Below are 18,571 nucleotides of genomic sequence, written 5' to 3' on the forward strand. Positions count from 1 at the left end.
TCAAATGTATATTTTTTTATTTTGTTACTTCCTCTGCCACCTAAAATTACAGTCTGCTTTTTACACTAAAGCACCTAAAATATTTACAACCATCTTCTAATAAAATAACAGTTAAATATTGAAAATAAGATTTTTCTCATAAAATATGTTTTCTATATGTACAGGTTTTATCAAAGACGACTAAGTTCAACAGTGAACAGTTTTCCATCAACCATCAGCAAAAAAACAAGTTTTCTGAAATAAAACTATGTCCGACTTATGTACAAATAGGCAGAACAGCATCTGTTTAACATTAGCCAATGCAACACTTAATAATGAAGTTGATGTTTGAGGCCTTAATCATGTACTGCTTAAGAAATGTGCATTTCTTTTTTTCCTTTATGAGTAACTTCTTTGGTTATCGTTGTTCTGTTATCTTCTTGGCCGTACAATAAAACAGCACCCCATTTACGTTACAGAACCAGGCATATATATATGTATGTGTATATATATTCATATATACTAAGTTTAGCACAGATACCTGTCCAATTGTTGCTATAAAAGTTCCACTGTAGATTCTTTAACACAGAGCTGCTCTTCAGAATCAAGCCCACAAGTTTCCACTATCTTTCACTCCATTCTTCAAGCAGAACTCTGACTTCAATTATCACCTCGCTTAAACGCTCAATTTTTTTCCCCACCATTAACAAGGGAATCTGAAAACATGTTTCCATTTACCAGTGTAGTAGCCCTTCCCAAAGATCCTTAAAAGTTCAAAATGATCCAGTGTGGAAGAGAGACTAGACTCTGCCAGGTTGTTTCTAACACTGGCTCCTAAAATCCAACACAAGTTACCGCTCACAAAAGCCTCCACTTTGCAAACCACTAAGACTTGCACAAGCGTTATCAGTGGATCTAGTTGGCTGCAGCTGAACACCCAGTCTGCAGAACCTGGGTTATGGGGCCGCTGTAAAAGTAACATGTCACAGCATGGACAGGAACTGCTGGGGAGTTTGCCAACTGGCAGTTTGGGAAAGAAAAGTAAAGAAGGCTGCTGCCTGATCTCCTGAAACTCACAGGTACAGTAATTGAGAACATCATCCCTTATGTAGGCAAGAGGGAGTGAAATTCCACCCGCTGGTCCAAACCAACTAAGAAAACCTTTGGAACAACCTCAAAAAACACTAACACAAGCCACATACACAGGAACTTCACTAACAGGAAACTGAGAAGGGATTTCCATTCTCCTGAAGGGTTGTTCTTTAGTATCAGAACATTCGACCTTAAGTAAAAACTTCAGGTCATTTGGCTTCACATACGTGGCTTTGACAGAGAAGGCACCTCTCTGCCGATGAGTCCCACTGGTTTTGAACTTGTGTGGTCCAGTACTCCAGTACAAAAGTGCCGTGATTTACCCTCATTTTGCATAGTTATACAAGGAAGACAGTAGAAGGTAAGATCCACTATCTCTCAGATTCTGCTTAAGATGTTAGGAATGTGACAAAAAACCCCACTAAAATAAAACCCAACCCATAAAAAAAACCTCAAACAACTCTGAAATCTGGAAGATCTAAAATCAGTCTTATAAAATACTTTATAAAGTTAGCAATACTCTTCTACTGTGCAAAATTCACAAGAAAACCAGTGCTGCTACCTGTGAAAGCTCTAAAATCAGTATTCATATTCTGTTATTAAAGCTCCACTCAACCTAACGCCAATTCATCCTTAATTCTTTAATTCTTCAATTCTTTTGAGATCCTATTTATTGAGAGAAACAAATCTAATTTTATATAAATGGTGTTAGACATCCAGCATGTAGATCTGAACCTAAGGAGGAGAAACAGTAATTTAACAGCAATGTCAACTCACCTTTGGAGTATGTTTTACTAAATAAATAACATTTGAATTTGATGTAATGAGGAGGACTGAAAACGGCACCAGAATAACATTTCACGCCTACAAGTAATAACTAACATGTGCTGAAGGCATATACTCCCTCAGTCTCTGTTCCACGGGCAAGAACGTCTCCCTGTATTTGCCTGGTGGGAGAGCAAGCTCCTGCATTGCTCAAGCATACACTCTCCTAAAAACACTGAGATGGCTATTCAACAGTGTGATTTATTGTCAGAGCAAAATATATTTCCAGTGCAATCTGATTACCAAGGTGGTGTTCCTGATTCAGTGTTCCCATCAGATGATGTGAACGACAGTACAATCATCTCCTTTCTTCAACCCTTGAATTAGGTCATTTAAAAATCAGCAGATCAAAACCTTGCTAAAATGGAAGCTCTAAAACGTACAGTGTAACCAATGCTTTTACAAACTGCCCAACATGTATGCATTAAGGCAAGACAGAACTGAAAAAGTACTGCAATACTACAGATGATACAGTCACTCCTGTAACTATTTCACAGTTAAATCAGATTTTTTTTTTCCTCCACCTCCCTTAAAATGACAGCACAAAGACAAAGAACGTAATCATCTCCTTGACAGAGATGACATTTAGTCTCTAGGAGATGCTGGAAGTGATCCAGTATAGGCAAAAAAAAAAAATGTTCCATTAGAAGTGTGTGAAGATCATTCTTGTAATTAGGCTAAAATGAAACTTGGAAGAGTTAAAGACAAAAGATCCTACCAGGATCATCTGGAGGGAAGTGATAGCAGAACCATGAACTTCTGTAATTAGTAGCCTTGGAAGTTATCAGCAAAATGAGCTCAGATAAAAACACCTTATAAGAATATTTGTACCAATTATTTATTTTTTCCCCCAAAACACAAATTAATTAAAAAAAAGGGAAAAAAGCAGATTTCTTTCTTCTTCTAGACCTGGATAAAAGAATTATAATTTTAAACAGGTAGTTTACAATCAGTGGGGAATAAATGAGCAGTCCAGGTTTCCTGACTGATCCATTCAGGGTGCGCTCAGTAGCTGTCTTTATCAAACAACTTTATTTACAACTCAGCATCATCCTGCAGTAAATCTGCATCTTCATCATCTAATAAAAGGTCAGCATCCATGACTTCATTCTCTTCCATGACATCACCCAGCTCCTGAACAACATCGTCATCAATGTCACCAACATTTTCAACATGTTTAACCAAACTCATGTGATCCAGAGGGATCAAACTATGCCCAACTGGCCCAGTAGTTCTCGCAATAGTGGCTGCCATTTCTGCTGCCACAGCAGCTTTCTGAGCCTTCTGCCTTTGCTGTTCTTCTTGTTGTCTGTGAGTCTTCATATGAGCATTGCGGCTTTTGATTTTGAAAAATACCCTAAATTTTAAAGGAAAAAAAAAAAACACAGATAAAAATGCATTGCTTTCGATGAAGTGAGCCAAAAAAGACTCAACAACCTATCAGTACATTTGCTTCCTTGTCCTGAAATAGAAGTCAGTGAAGTCTGCAATGCCACAGTGAGAATTTCAGGGACAGACTAACAGATTTATACATCCTGACAGTATCAAAATGGCCTAACTCAGGCTCTGCCAGAGGTATTTTGTAGCTCCCACAGGTGGTTCAGTATCTCTGCACATCCTAATTCTCCTGTACTTAGTTTCACTACAACCTTGCACAACAGGGAAAAGGTGAAGGAATCCCATATTAGGATGGACAAACTCAAGCACAGAAACAGAGAAAGTTGCCAACTGTCGCATGCAAGTCTGTGATGAAGCAGGAAGCTGGACTGTCAGATGTAGGAATTCTAGCAGGTAAATGGATTCAGGAAAACTGGAATAAATACTGCAGGGGAAACATCCAAAATATCATGCAAACCAATCTCTGAAGGTCCTGGTAGGAGGACATGTCATCTAAAGGGAAACTTCTTTTGAGACCATCAGAGCAAAGTAAGAGTTTGTCACAACTCTATTCATCTGGAATACAAATAGGCAGATGTGATGCAATACTGCAGTCATATTCACTTACTTGCCACACTCCTTGCAAGGAAAAATTGTTGTTGGGTCGGTCTCGCCGCTTGTTGTGCTGTGGGCAGGTGAACTCTTGATGGAGCAGTATCCGCTCTGCGTACCAGATTTCTGCTTAGTGCCTGGAATGGTGCATCGTGTTTTTGTCACCTGATTCGTACCTCCATGAATGCGAGCATGGCCATTTAGCGCTTGTCGGGAACTGAACACCTGACGGGAAATGGGGTGGAGGGAAGGAAAAAAGTAAGAACCAAGAAATACTGCACTGGAACAGAAATTGCAGAAAGAAGTATGCCGAATGCGTTTTACAACAAAACAACTGTACATGTCTAATATGCACAATCTACTTGGTCAAATGCTGCTTGCTCTCAGTTATATCCCATTAGCATCAAAGAAACTTAGTCATAATAAAACAAACCCGTGAGCTAGCCTGTTACTACAGTTGTATAACAAAAAGGTAACCAAAGCTGTTACCATATAGTATTTCTAATTGATACAACATCTCAGAATTCAGTTTTATGTACAGATCAGTGTATTGCCTGTGTTTTGTGAGGTGGTAATTAAAAGCAGGGAAAATGATTTGTCCAAAGATATCTAGAAGGTATCACTAGATATCTAGGAGATACCACTGGCCAGGAATAGTCTAAACCCCTGACTTCCAAAATCACGATTCACTAGCATACACACATCCCCCCCCCCCGCCGCTATTAAAGATACCAAACACACACGTACAGCGCCACAGTTTGGCATTTCACAGATGAAGGAGGACGAAGAAAGTGAAAGACTCTGAAGGGCAGGCAGATCTATTGGTCCAACAAGAGGGATAGCTGGTGGGTCAGGAGACTTCTGCATTTCCCTTTCTTCCTTTCTGTCTTCTTCGATCTCCTCATCTTCCTCTAACACTTCCTCTTCTCCACTTGTCTGAAACAGCACATTTAAGAAATATTAGAAGTATGGTCAAAGACAGACAGTACTGGATAGTAGGACATAGACAGTACTGGAACAGCATGCCACTTAGTCAAGTCTGCTTCCAGGTTTCAGTATTTCTCCCCCATCCTGAATGAACTTCTGGGTCTTGCTGGAACTACTACCCTTAATAGACAAGCTACAGCTTCACTGCAGTGCTCAAAACAAGCCCCCATCTGTATGACATGTATCATATGCAGAGCTGTGGCTCCAAGAATCTACAGATGGCAAGGTGCAAAACCCTTCCCCAGGTGTTAGAATGGCAGTGTACACTATATTCACAGTCAAATTAAATGACTTGTTTAAAAAAACCCGAACAAACACACACAAAAAATTACCCACACGTCCTAAGACTACTTGGACTACTGGTAATACAGACCTTGCACACAAAGAACTGCATTGCCAGTCTGTGTAAATGGTATTTGTACTAAAATATTAGAGCACCCTTTAGGAACACACAGGTACAGGCATAATTTTCAGATGTTTACCTGCTTCATTAGTAGCAAAAGCCATAATTGCCAGACTATGGCTAGACTGAGACATCACACTAGTCAAAACACTTTTATTCCATTACAATCCAGGAACACAAAATCTTGGTAAAGCTGAGGTCACTGAATGCTCATCCAGAGTATAATTTAGTAACGGAATGATTTTGGTTGGAAGAGACCTACGTCATCTAGTTCAACCTCCTCCTCAAAACAGGACAAAAATAAAAATTATCAAGTGTTAAACTTTCTCATACTCTTTTAGACTTACCAGGCATTCCTCTCTTTTTTTCTCTAAACGTGTTCTGTGTTTCCGTCCCAAACGCAAGATTTTCTTCCAGGTATAGTAGTATTCCACACATTGTGCAACCGTCTTAGACTTAACCTGTAGTTAAGTAATTGCAGAAATAGTCCAATCTCAATTTTTTGCTTTCATTCAACACAATTTTAATACATTCCAAGAGGTAGGCTTTATTTCTCAAACATTCAGATGGAGGAAAAGACAGTTTGTCTACAACAGGAATACTTCTGTAAAATTTTTTTTTTTAGTTATTGTTTTTTAGTCAAATTTGTGTTGACTATTTCAGCTTCAGTACAGTTCTCTGGGACTCTCTAGTCAGAAAATACTACTGAGAAAATACTTTTGTAGCTCAAGTGTACAATACCACCAAGAGATCTAGGAATTAAGATTTGGTTCCCATAAACGCAGATGTTTTTCAACATTTGAGCTAACAAGTAAGGTATTCTGCCCTGAGATGTATACATCTTGTCTTTTCTGCTTTGTAGCAAAACATGAAAATTAGGCCCAAACACGTTCTGTCTTTATTAACAGGTTTCAACCCTTTCTGGTGCAAGGCTCAATGCCAGTGACTCAGGTACCTTTTAACAAACTGCCAGAGGATAGCGGAGCACCATACTTGCCCCACACATGGAATGACATGACTTGGATTCCAGGTGTGAAAACATCTACATGTAATACCAAGAGGAACTGATTTTGTTTATTTATTTTTAACTGTTTTTTTATTCCTGCTGCAGTTGCATGCATAGGTACACCAAATGAAATATACCACTTCTACCGGCGTTCTCGTAACTACTGCTGGCTCTATACATGCAATAAGCTGGTCTGGCACTGGAAGGAAGATGACAGGGAATGGAATACAGCAAATGGAAAAAGCGATTAACAGAACAGAAATAACCTTACCATTTTCTGTACAAATATGAAATCTTTGCTGTAGGTGGACAGTGCCTCTTTGAACAGCCTCCTTTCTTGATGTGTCCATTTGTCCGACCCTTAAAAAAAGAATAAATTCATTATAAATGCTAAAAACCTACCACCTTTATGTTACTGTAGTATCTGAAACAAAAAGTGGGAAATCTCAAGCACACGCTAGTGATTGCTGCTACCCAAATACAAGTATGGCTGTACTGACTCAGACCTCAAGTCCATCTAACCAGTATTCGGTCTCCAGCAGCGGTCACAGGCAGTTGCCTAGGAAACTGCCTGTGATCAGGGCAAGCAAATACAATGCCTCTCCCTAATTTTTCCTAACCTCTGACCACTTTCGGCACAGGGGATTTCCTGAATCTGTTGCAATTTGCTTATTTAGTAACTATCCTTGTGAGTGCTGACCAACTCTTCCTCTCAACCAGTTAAACTTCTTGCACACAAAACATCCTCTGCTGAGGAGTTTCACAGATCAGTAGGCCCTGTGCATGAAGAGCCACCTCCTTTTCTTTGTTTCCTGGCTCACAGTAAGCTTCACTGGATGACCCTTTGTTCTTCAAGTGGAAGAGAAAGTGAATCCAATCTCGACCATCATCTCCATGCTATTCAGGATTGTATGTCCTTTCTGTCACTCCCACACCTTTGGTCATTACAGCTGTCCCTCTCTGAACATTTTCCAGTACTAAAACATTCCTACAGGGATGAACGGACCAGAAAGGCACACAATAGTCAACATATAAGCAATTCACAGACTTGCACAGTGGCATCACCATGTTCGCTATCCTCTTCACATTTGACTTGGGTTTTTTTAGAGGTTGTAAAATACAGAGCTGATGCTTTCACAGAACTAGCATTGTAATCCCGAGGTCTCATTTTAAATGAGAAGTAACAGTATTGTATTGCTTATTCCCATATATGCCACTTTACATTCAAGTACACAGAAGTTCATAATTTTGTTCTCCAGCCAACTCCTGTAAGGTCCTTTTGCAGGTCTTCACTTGTATGGCTTAAGGAAAGAAACTCAAATCCTCTGTGACAGCAGTCACAAGTAGAGATTGTAGCAATGTGCAGTGCGCACAAAGTGCCTTCTGGTCATTTAATGGAAGCTGTATATAAAACTTTCAAATATTGTTATTCTGTGTTTGCTTCACCAGCCTAACTGGCCATGAAAATGTAAAATCAACATTTGAATTGAAATGAATTTGTGCTTCCTCAGTATTAGTCAAACAGAAGGAACAGAGGATTGCTCTACTGCATCAAAGCAGTGTTCTGTTTGTAAGAGTGGGCAGCATTACATACATTAAAGGAAGGATATGCAAGAAGCCATAAAGCAGATGCCTTTGAAATGACTTACATTATAAGAAGATTCTGCTTCAGTCTGAGAGTTTCTGAAATATCTGAAACTTTTATCGAAAGAAACCCCTAATATTCCTGTCAATGTTACCATTCTCCATAGAAATGCTTGCCTCTGCACTGAATTCAATTAACTTGGGTTTGGCACCATGCATGGTATTGAACTCTACAGGTTACTTATGTCTATAAAAAAATATATAGATCTTTTTATTAACTGCAAGTGTTTTGCTTTTCAGTGTCAACTCCCAGGCTCACGAGCTTAGAGCAGGTATCTCACTGCTCCTTCATGTGCTGAAAACCACAAAATTAACTTTTCTGCAGCCTGTTTTCTGCAGGCTTTTCCAGTACTTGATATAAGCATGCTTTAGTTATTTCCACAGAGATTTACACTAAATCTCTCTTAAGCATCAGAGAAAGGCACTGGCTTCAAGCCACGAGTTTTATTTATTCTGTTATCACCCAAAGATCTTTTTGCTGACACACTGCCTTGCCATCTTTCCCACCCTGAACCAGCGTCATTCCCTTCTTACACAACTTGCCAGTCATTTGCATTTAGCCTCCCTTCGGGCAGGGGTAAATGCACTGATTCAGTCCAGGGGCCTGCTCTACTATGCCAAAATATAACTTTAAAAAGCATGACAACACCAAAGAAGAGATTTTAGTTTTTGACAAACCTCTCTAGTCATGCTCTCCTGCCTCCACCCCACCCTCCTGGAAAGAAAAAATATAGAATCACTTCTATGAAGTAATTTTATTGTACACCTACGAAGGATTCAGGCCTTACAGAGTTTCCCCAATAGCTGTGGTATTAGCAGAGACCCTTATAAGATTATGCGGGTTAATTGAAAGTAACCTAATTAATAGAATAAATCCTGTGTAGGAAAAGAAACAGAAGAAAAGCTGTTTTTAACTCTGGTTGCTGGGAAACCGCTTTTGCTCTTGTTAGCTTGAGGGAGATATAGAGAACGTGTATAGAGAGAGATCTGCAATGCAGCAAGAAGGAATTTTGGACTTTGGAATACAGATACAATTTTAAAGCTGATCTTTATGTTTAGACATTTATTCTACATTTTGTTTTACCTGCCATATTGTTTATGCACTGATTAACTGACAATAAATATCTTCTACAAATGTGGGGACTTTGGGCCCAACCTGTGGGTTTCGAGGGGGCTACACCTACACCCAGGGAGCTCCCCTGAGCGGTGGCTCAAATCCATTACATACAGCCTATGCTGGGTCTGATCCACACTTATCACAGTACATACAAGAAGTTTCCAGACTGCCCAAAGCACGTTATTTCGGAGACCCTCTCTCTTGCAATTCTCACTGCAGCAGAACTTGAGACCTGAGAAATTCCACTGTTCAAATGAAAAAAATTCAAGTGTTTCCAACAGCGCTCCTCTTGTATAGCTATGTGTTCCCCCTCTCTTCCCTAAAACACCATTCTGACAGATGGCAAAGTACTGGGACAGAAATATCAGGTGGTTGTTCCAAGCAGCCCTGGGTCAGCATGCCCAGCTCTCTTGGCACACAACAGAAAAGCCTCAAGTTTTACAACTTGCTTCCCTGACAAGCCAACAGGTTTCAAACATGAGCTATTTGCTTGTACCTTCATTCAAAGGCAATGCTACGGATGAATTTAGATATTTATTGTTTGTGGTATCAGTTAATTCTCATGAGCCAGTGCCATGCTCTGTTTCAGTCTATTCCACCTTTAAATGCAGCGGTGCCTGAAAGCTGTGATTTCTGAGTATGGAGCAGAAAGCCCAGAGGGTTAACCCAAACAAATGCCATTTGAAGTTGTATTAAGCTATTCGTGCACTAGATTGTGAGAAATTTCCATATGCCTCAAATGGCTGGTTATCAACCACAAATAAGGTATTACTCAAGAGATGCTGCATGGTGCTAGAGCATGACTGTCAATACAAGTTGCAATCACATGTTGCATTCAAGAGCATCAGTAAATAATGCTTTGTCTTGTTATTTTATGGTACTTAAATCCAGACTGGTGAGCTTTAGTTTCATGCTGCGATAAGCAGAATCAAACTTCCTTTCCTGCTTAAGAAATAGGGATACACTGATGTCCACAGGTCTCAGTGTTAGTTAACAAGAATTAAGTGTCATCTCACATGAAAGACTAAACAAAACAGTCTCTCCTGGCTCCTCCCTGCATCACAATAAAACACTTTCTGAAATTACTGTGAAGTTGCTTCATAGAGACTGTTCCTCCTCCTCTGCCACACAGGCAGAAATTTCTTATCTGCTCTGCTAATTAGATCGCTCACTAAGGATGAGGCTGCTGGGGTATCTCCTCATCTTCCAGCTCTCATGCCCTGGACTGTCTCACACACACGATCTAGTGTCATCTCTTCAGAGAAGAGACCCTGGTCAAAGTTCCTGGCCAACATCCTCCTTCTCCATCCACCCCCATGTCCACCCTCTGGACTGCAACAGAGCTGTTATCAAAGGCACTAAGCATCTCCACCAGACAAGACTCAAAACCTGATCTTCACATTTAATCACTCTTATCATCAGCTGCCATCAAACATGTTTCTGTTCTTGTTCTCAGGCCAAGGGGTTAAGGAGTTGCTTACAAAAGAGTCCCTGTTACTTGGGAGTCTTTCCAGTGAACTGCTACAGCCAGGAAGCAGCTCGCTTCTAGTACTTACGTCGCACAAGGACTGTAACTGGAAATGAGTAGATGACCCCAGACACTGTGACTGACTGACCACCAGAAGATTCTTGGCTTGTTTCCTGTTGAGCCTAAACTAGTAATAAAGTCTTGAATCTCTTACGTAAAACCCCATTCTGTGTGTCCAAGTAGTTGTTAGCCACTACGATGCGTTAAGCAGTAACATCGAGGGCTGCAGAGAAGAGACATTTGCCACCTATGCTTAGGTGACATAACGTCTAATGGCTTAACACCACCTTCTATTTCACATCTGCTTCCTCACCAAAATGCGGTTCTTGCTGTGTTCGTTAATGAAGTCATCATCCCAGACCTGTTTCTTTTTGGCTAGATCCATGCAAAGAGAGGCTCTGCATTCAGTACTAAGACACTAGTGAGAGTTACAACACTACCTCTTTGGAAGGATGCTTATGATTATCATATTCATTTATCATGCACCATCACATCAGAAAAGGCAGGCATGATGACAGACATTTACATACCAGAAAATGAAGACCTTACTGCTAGTAAATTATAATCTACGATAGCAGCAGTTTTAAAAGTAGATCAACAAATTAAATTTTGGTTTAAGAGAGGAAAGAAATTACTCAAGGCAGTTTTAAATCTGTAGAACCCTGCACAGCAACATGGATGCAAAGTTTCTGTACATCGTCAGTCTGGCAAAAAACTGCCAAACTTGTAACAAGTCTCTGGAAGTACCACTCGGCACATCACCTGTATTAGATGCTGCCATCCCTGCAACAGACAGCAGAGAGTGCAGCGCGATCCCACGCTCCAGCCTGGGATGCCAGCCTTGGACTATAGATACCAACAGCTACAGAGATCGCAAGAAAACCTACCCGCGTAGTGGTAATTTGCCAAAGGATGACACTTCAATCTCACTGGCTTTCTCAACAGCAGCTTCTCAAGAGCAACCTAAATGAAAAAGCAGGGAAAAACAGAATTAGCAAATGCAGTCAGCTACTGCATTTACAAGACTATTTGGTACAAGGATATGAATTAATTTTCTCTCTTTTTTCTTTTCTGTCATAGGAAATCACATCAAATTACTCCAAGGCCCATTAACACTGCACCTAATGCACACCTGTCCTGCCTTAATTAGCACAAATGTGGCTATTACTTAGCAACTTCCAGCTCTTCCCTCCCTTCTGCTTGCCACATACAAATATGTTTATAGTGTTTGATTTGATAGTGTTAATTAATACTAATATTTAACGGTTGGTTTGACAGCATTAATATTTATAGCGTGAAGTCTTTTAAAATATCTGTTTAGGTCAACATCTGTCAGGAACGACAGCAAGTATAGTTAATCCTCCTTTGGATCAGGGAGACAGATGATTTGTGGATCCCCAAAATTTCCCCCCTGACAATGCAGAGCCCCCCCCCGTATAGAAAATTTCGTGTCCTGACAGTAAGTTTCGTCACATGTCTCAGACCCCTCAGATACAGCTAACAGAGCCTAAGGAAACTGGGACACAAGCTAAAACACACTGTATTAGACAACCCTGTGAGATTCGTTCCAGCCCCATGTTCTGTCGCATTTTGTTTTAAATTGGCTTTCCAGGAACTGGTGCGGGGCCTTGTCTTTCCCTAACACTGGACAAAATGGATGTTTTGCCCTAGTTAATAACATTCCCATCACTAAACTAATGCAAATATTTGAAATGCATTATTTATATGAGAACTGTGTGCAATTACCTCACAGTTCTGAGCAAGTAAGTGGATATGATTGCTGCTACAAAAAAGGGTTTTTATAAGGGCTAGAAGAGGGCTAAGCTTTCTGTGACCAAATATAAAGCTTCTGAAATATCAGGGCTGGAGCAAGCACTGGGAGACATTCAAAGCCCCAAGGCTATAAAGTAAGTAATCTTATCTATATGAAATATACAGTAAGCCTTCAGAGAGGCACTGCTTTGAAATTTAAATTTATTAAAGAATGAAAGGGAAAAGTCATTCCCAAAAAATGTTACAGGATGTTTAAAGCATCACTGCAAATCAATCAGAAATCTCTTTTTTATATAACCATATCTAAATCCATTTAATAAAGCATGCTAATTTATCTGCAGAAGAGGATCATATCTCCCCTTTCAGTTTCTTATCTTACCATAATATCTCCTTTCGCTTCAAAGAGAGAGTGCAAAGCATATTCTGAGTTAGTTCCTCCACCAGGTAACACACTGGAACAGCTCATGTTTAAAAGGTCTTCCACTGTCAGAAACAAGTTATCCTGTCAGTTAAACATCCAGAGCCAAGGATTCTGTAATGCCACTCAAAGACAGTGTAGTTCAGGGCAGTAGCTTTCATACTCTCTCTCCCCAGCATCTCATCTCCTGGTTTTAGGATCACTCACCGAAAAGGGGATGTGATGGGATTTGCAGAGCACATCCTTGGTATGGGACAGGCTACTGCAGAGCCAGAGGCAGAAATCTGGCTGTGAGGCAGTGGCTTGCACAAGCCAGTGATGTTGCTGTGCCAAGAAGGCTCCAGCCGACACAGAGAAACAGAAATGAACCGTGCTGGAAGCAGGAACAAACTCTGCTCAGGACTGGTAGAAGCCACTGAGCCCGTCACATTTCCTCTCAGTTATGGTCACAGGACAGGCCCAGGAACCACCAGCTGCCTCTCATCTGTGACCTCTGACCTTACCAGGCAGTTCAGTATCTCCCCAAAAAACCCACTTCCCAGCAAAACCACTTCCCATCTTTCCCCCTTGGCTGCCAGAAAGCAGTTAACCCAGACTTCACTTGAAGTACCACTATATAATGTTGTTACTCTGAACCTGTAACATGCAGTTCTGGTCTCTTGCTCTGCATTCTCAGTAATTAATGCTCTCTTGAATGTTTTGTACAGTATACACATGAGAAACCAATGCGAAATTCTTCAACAGGCACAGGCTGATCTATGAACTTCTAAAACAGCAAGTCATTGTACCTCTTTGTTGGAAGACTTTGTTCTCCAGTTCTGGCCATGGTTTCCAAACCAAAGTAGCCTTATGTACATCTTTCTCCATTAGCAATCTGTCCTGCAGCTCTGGAATATCAGCCTGAAACCTGGACCCGATATTGATTCGTCTATAAAGACAAATAAATAAGTACTCAACTACACAATGTGCAGAAAAAACAGAAGTCACATTAGTGTTCAATGTTTGTTTCCAGCAAAACTTTTATTACACTGGAGTGGCAGGAAATTGTGTCAGATTCCTTTACGCAATGCTTTACTCTCAGTGGGATAAGTGTCTTGAATATTAGAGAGAACCAATCTCTTGGGGGGAAACAAAAATTTCAATACACAATTTAAACTATATTGAGACATCATACCTTATGGAGAGGCCAAGCTAGTCTGTATGCGTGCTAACTAGCAAAGAGGCTAGATGCTGGAAACAGTAAGTTTCTGTTCCATAAAGAAAGGCACTCTTCAGCAGAGAGCAGAAAGAGATGTTACTGCTGAGGCACGATCCTGTTTGCAGTCTGGAACCTATCAGGTAACACCTCTCCAAAGCTCCACAGTTTATATATATATATTATATATATATATAGGTAAAAGCAAAAGTACTGGATCAGCATACGTTTTCCTCACAGCCCTCTTCCCAGCCATCACAAACTCTTGATTCACCTTCAGTGGCTCTCACCAAGCCTCTCCTAGCATTTTTGAGCCATGACATCTACATCTCCCAGAGCCATTTTGCTCCCAATGTCCTCAGCCACCACTCAGAGCAACCTTAAACGCATCCAGTCCAATATGATTTCAGGCAGTTGAACACTATCTGCCCAGTACGAAGCACTTCAGACCACATGCTCTAGGCTGGAACTAGTCTATAAAAGCAGTGACAAAAACAATATTGTTTTTCTTACGGTTCAACAGTCTGTTCTCCAGGCCCAGGTGTCACTGGAATGACACTTCCATCAATACTATCTGAAACAGAGATTGAAGTTTGAGTTTAAAAAGGGTATTTTGGCAACAACCATGTATCACTGCTGATGCTCCACCTCCCAGGCTGCATTGCCATCTCCCTATTAACATCTACATTACTCCAAGTCTATTAAGCGAAAATTACCCTTCATCAATACTTAGATAGAAACAGTCTAAATTGTTATAGGTAACAAAAATGTTCTACCTTGCAGAGGTTTCTACTGCCCTGATCATCTATGATTAGTCACCTTGTCTTGCAAAGCACTGAACAACAAATACTTAAAATGAACCCCATGTCTCAAACCAGGTCTTTTCTCTCCACTTCAGAGAGCCCAGATGTAATGAGAGGCATGGTGGTCCTTGAGGCTGACCACACTGAAAGGTCACAGCCTTACTCGCTGGTTCGGCTCCTCTAATCACTTCATGCTTTAACACCACCTCTACAAAATCCAAGGCAAAAATCCTGATAAGGATGGACTTTTCTTGTGAGGTAGCAGAACTAGCCATGCATGTGAGCACACAAAATTCATCAATGTGGTAACACCAGAAGAGAGGACAGGGGTATTTACTACGTACTGCCACTCTGTAAACGTAATACTTACTAGACCGACACAGGAGCACCCGTGGAGTAGGTGTCAGTGGAGTAAGTGGCAGCTGAGTGTGCGAGGTGCTATGAGATGATGTGATAACACTGCTGAAGAGACCAGACCCTTGCCGAACTGGACTAAGCATTGGTGGCGGAGTGTAGGGGGGGAGCTCATGCGTCCGGTCTAGCAGATGATCTCCGAGGACACGGGGAGAGCGAAGCTGACTCTGGTACAGAGTGGCACCAGAGTGGGACATGCTGAAGTTGAAGGAAGGAGGAGGTATGAAGAGAGGTTCGGGTCTGTGCCGATACTTCTTCTTGTCCTGCAATGGTTTGAAGTTTTCTTCCAATTTTACAGCACTTTGATGAGGTTTTTTGCTAATTTCCTAAATGAAAACACGCACAACTTTAATGTTTAGGGATGCTTAAATGTGGTTTGCACACAGTCTCCTACAGCTTAGGGCAATAGCCACAGAAAAACTGTTACCACTAGGCAGTTATTCAGGTACCACCATAATAAGCCTGGTCAGTACAGTGTCTGGTGCTACACAGAAACCTCAGGTGAGTGAGAAAAAACAGGACAAATTACCCTCAGCAAGCCCTCTGGGTCAAGGTAGGGCTGAGCCATACGCACAGGCACAGAGAGGCTGCTGCCAGCTTTTGAAGGTGCAGGGAATGGCTCTCCCAGGCCATGAGTCTCCCACACCCTTCTCCACCTCCACGTGAACACCCTGGGCACTTCTATTTGCACTGAACACATACAGGCTGTTGGGAGTTACTTTATTACCCCGTCACATTTTATTAGAAACTTTATGTGAGATGTTTTCCAATGCATTTATTTTGTTTGACTAGGAAGGACTCATGAGCTCAGTTAAATTACTGCAGTACTCAGCAGCAGGAAAGGAAGAAAAATGTAATAAATTCAAATTCTTTGCCTCTTATCACTACATTCCCATCAGCTTGAGTACAGTCCAGCTGCAACAAATCTTGAACTTAACTCTCTCCTCTTTCCTTGGAGGAAAAAAAAAAAAAAAGAGTAGTAGATGACCATTTGGGAAATTCACACACTGTAACATGCCTAGAACTGCACAGAATTCATGCAAACCTGGAATCTGGATTTCTGGGGGGTGGGGGTAAGGTGGGAAGAAACAAGTTCTCAGGTTGTGCTTTAAGAACACACAGAAGCTGGTAAATGAACATGGTATTAAATATACTGCTTTCAGGTGTTCAGATTATAGATCATCTTTAGGATAAACTTGGAAAGCAGAAGCAAAGTTCTGACAGAGAGGGTTACTCCAGAATGTCTGCATCATCTGGTAAATTCTACTACTACATAAAGTAAATTACTACAATGTATGTTTAGACAACACACATCTTTACACCATGGGTGGTTCTTGAGAATCACATTCACCCAATAAAAATCATGTTAAAGAAGCATTAGCACTGTCACCCTTTATCCCTTATGTTAATATGTTCCAGCTTGTGGAAATGTTTTTGATTACAAAGGTCCTGTCCTCTGTTAGATCATGACTGTATCCTCTCCAACAGCTGTTGACATTTTTTCTCTCCAAAAAAATTGAGTTTTGGAAGAGTTTTTCTTTTGCAGAAAAAAAAAAAAAGGCAGCTTTACGGATAATTTTGTTGATAATGGACATTCAGAAGAGCGACGGTTACCTGTAACCACAGACATAGTCCATCACAATGGTGAACATTTAGTGTTCAAAAGGAGAAAGGGGAAAAAAAAAACCTAAACTCAAGGAACAGAAAAAACCGAAAAAACCAAAAAAAACCCACCCCAAAACCTAAAAAAACCCAGAAGGCCAAATCCAAGTCTTTGACTAAGGGCTCATTTTGTTCTGGTCTTTAAATGTAAAGGAGCTGGTACTCCTTTCTCACTAGTGTAAAGCAAACTAACCAAGGCAACATCTTAGAAGTCCTATACACCTCCATCTCCTATGCTGCTTCACCTACAGTATATCTTAGCCTCAGTGTGGTTATGCCAACACTACTTCCGAAAAAGATCACACTGAATATTAAAGGAGATTGTAATGTCCATGGGGCTCTCAATGCAGAATCACCCTAATACTTCTCTGAAGCTCCAGGAACTGACTCCCCATTATCCAAGATTGAATGCATCCTTGTGGGCCCTGCTGCCACACCATGACAGATCCACTATGGGTAGATCCTGATGGACCTCACTTGACTGCTAGTTTCAGCTCACCATCCCGTAGCCTTGCTGAGTATTTAGTTACCTTCTGCTGTTTAATTTTACTGGTTCCATGACCTTTGTGGGAGCTGCTCTGGACAGCTCATAGCACAATATAAATAAATGAAACACAGTTCCAGTTCTTTGGTATTAAAAGTCTCTAATGGCACAATCTCTTTACAGAAGAGGGAACTGTAATCTTTTGATCTTTGAGCGTTTCCAATGCTGCTGCTTATATAAAAGATAGGATCCAGAGAGGAAACTGCGCAAGTTTAGTTTGCTTGAGCAATAACAAGGAGTGCAAGCATAATTTTGAGTGAATGAATGTGCATTTAGCCAAACGCTGGCAGATTTAATCACAGTCACTTTACATACGTTGCAGAAATACACAAGCCCAAGCCACCTACTCTGGTGTCTCTAGAGAAGATCTCCCACTCAGAGCTCAAGGATTGAGAAAAGACTGTCCCTTTTCTCTCCAGAAACTAGAAATAGAAAAGAAAAATTGTACTGCTGAGTTACAAGCTAAGTATTGTGAGACGCTGGCTTCCACAGTAAAGTGGAAGTTTATGTGTAAAACCTCTGTCTGAAAGGAAGAGAGTAAAAGATTTTATGTATATTTAAAATTAGTGTGTATGTCTGAGTGAAGGGTCAGGAGGGGAGGTGATAAACACACAAATATCATACGGAGCCACCCACAATGGTATATGCTGTCCCCTTGTTTGGCCATCAGCTTCAGGAGGAGAAGGAAAAAAAAAAAAAATCACAAGAGCATTTCTCTGCATTATACAGATAATACTATATACACTTGTACTCCCCAGTAATCTCTTATCATGGCGTACTCTGCAAGCATGGATTTGAAGGAACAAGCAGCATCTATTCCTACACTGGCACATGAAATAAATACTGCTTGCTCCAGGACTCTTTCAGGAAAACAATAAAGAGCATTCTCACATCTCACTCAAGCATTCAATTCCTCATGCCTGACAATTTCAGTTTTATGAGCAAAATGAAAGCACTAAGCTATTTTTCCTACATCAGAATTCTCAGTGATTAACCCTTAGATCTGATGCATGCAGATGAAAAGGGAAAAATGACTTCATTGCAAAACTCTGAGTCGGCAAGCTTCATATTGGCTTAGAGCACACACTGTAAGCACTGCACAGTGTCCTCCTATCTTCAGCTGAAATGAGAAGCACATATATCTGACTTTAAAAAACAGGAAGAAGTAAAACTGCTGAATTTAAGCAATAAC

General features: G+C 40.7%; 1 protein-coding gene across 8 annotated transcripts in view; it reads right to left on the bottom strand.

Annotated features, from left to right (window-relative positions):
- Positions 1 to 18,571, bottom strand: part of TRERF1 (transcriptional regulating factor 1) — a 104,691-nt gene continuing 86,120 nt past the window's right edge. For 7 of the 8 annotated variants that reach the window (XM_074817983.1, XM_074817985.1, XM_074817982.1 and 4 more), the window contains 10 exons: positions 15,130 to 15,499; positions 14,470 to 14,530; positions 13,550 to 13,689; positions 12,723 to 12,826; positions 11,458 to 11,533; positions 6,553 to 6,641; positions 5,623 to 5,736; positions 4,633 to 4,821; positions 3,902 to 4,110; positions 1 to 3,253 (listed from right to left, as the gene is read on the bottom strand). In XM_074817983.1, coding sequence (XP_074674084.1) covers positions 2,932 to 3,253; positions 3,902 to 4,110; positions 4,633 to 4,821; positions 5,623 to 5,736; positions 6,553 to 6,641; positions 11,458 to 11,533; positions 12,723 to 12,826; positions 13,550 to 13,689; positions 14,470 to 14,530; positions 15,130 to 15,499 — 1,674 coding nt within the window. In that variant the 3' untranslated portion in view covers positions 1 to 2,931. The remainder of the gene's footprint in view (positions 3,254 to 3,901; positions 4,111 to 4,632; positions 4,822 to 5,622; positions 5,737 to 6,552; positions 6,642 to 11,457; positions 11,534 to 12,722; positions 12,827 to 13,549; positions 13,690 to 14,469; positions 14,531 to 15,129; positions 15,500 to 18,571) is intronic. The other variant, XM_074817987.1, reaches the window with a different exon arrangement.

This window comes from Strix aluco, chromosome 3 (genome assembly GCF_031877795.1).
Source record: "Strix aluco isolate bStrAlu1 chromosome 3, bStrAlu1.hap1, whole genome shotgun sequence".
Taxonomy (NCBI): domain Eukaryota; kingdom Metazoa; phylum Chordata; class Aves; order Strigiformes; family Strigidae; genus Strix; species Strix aluco.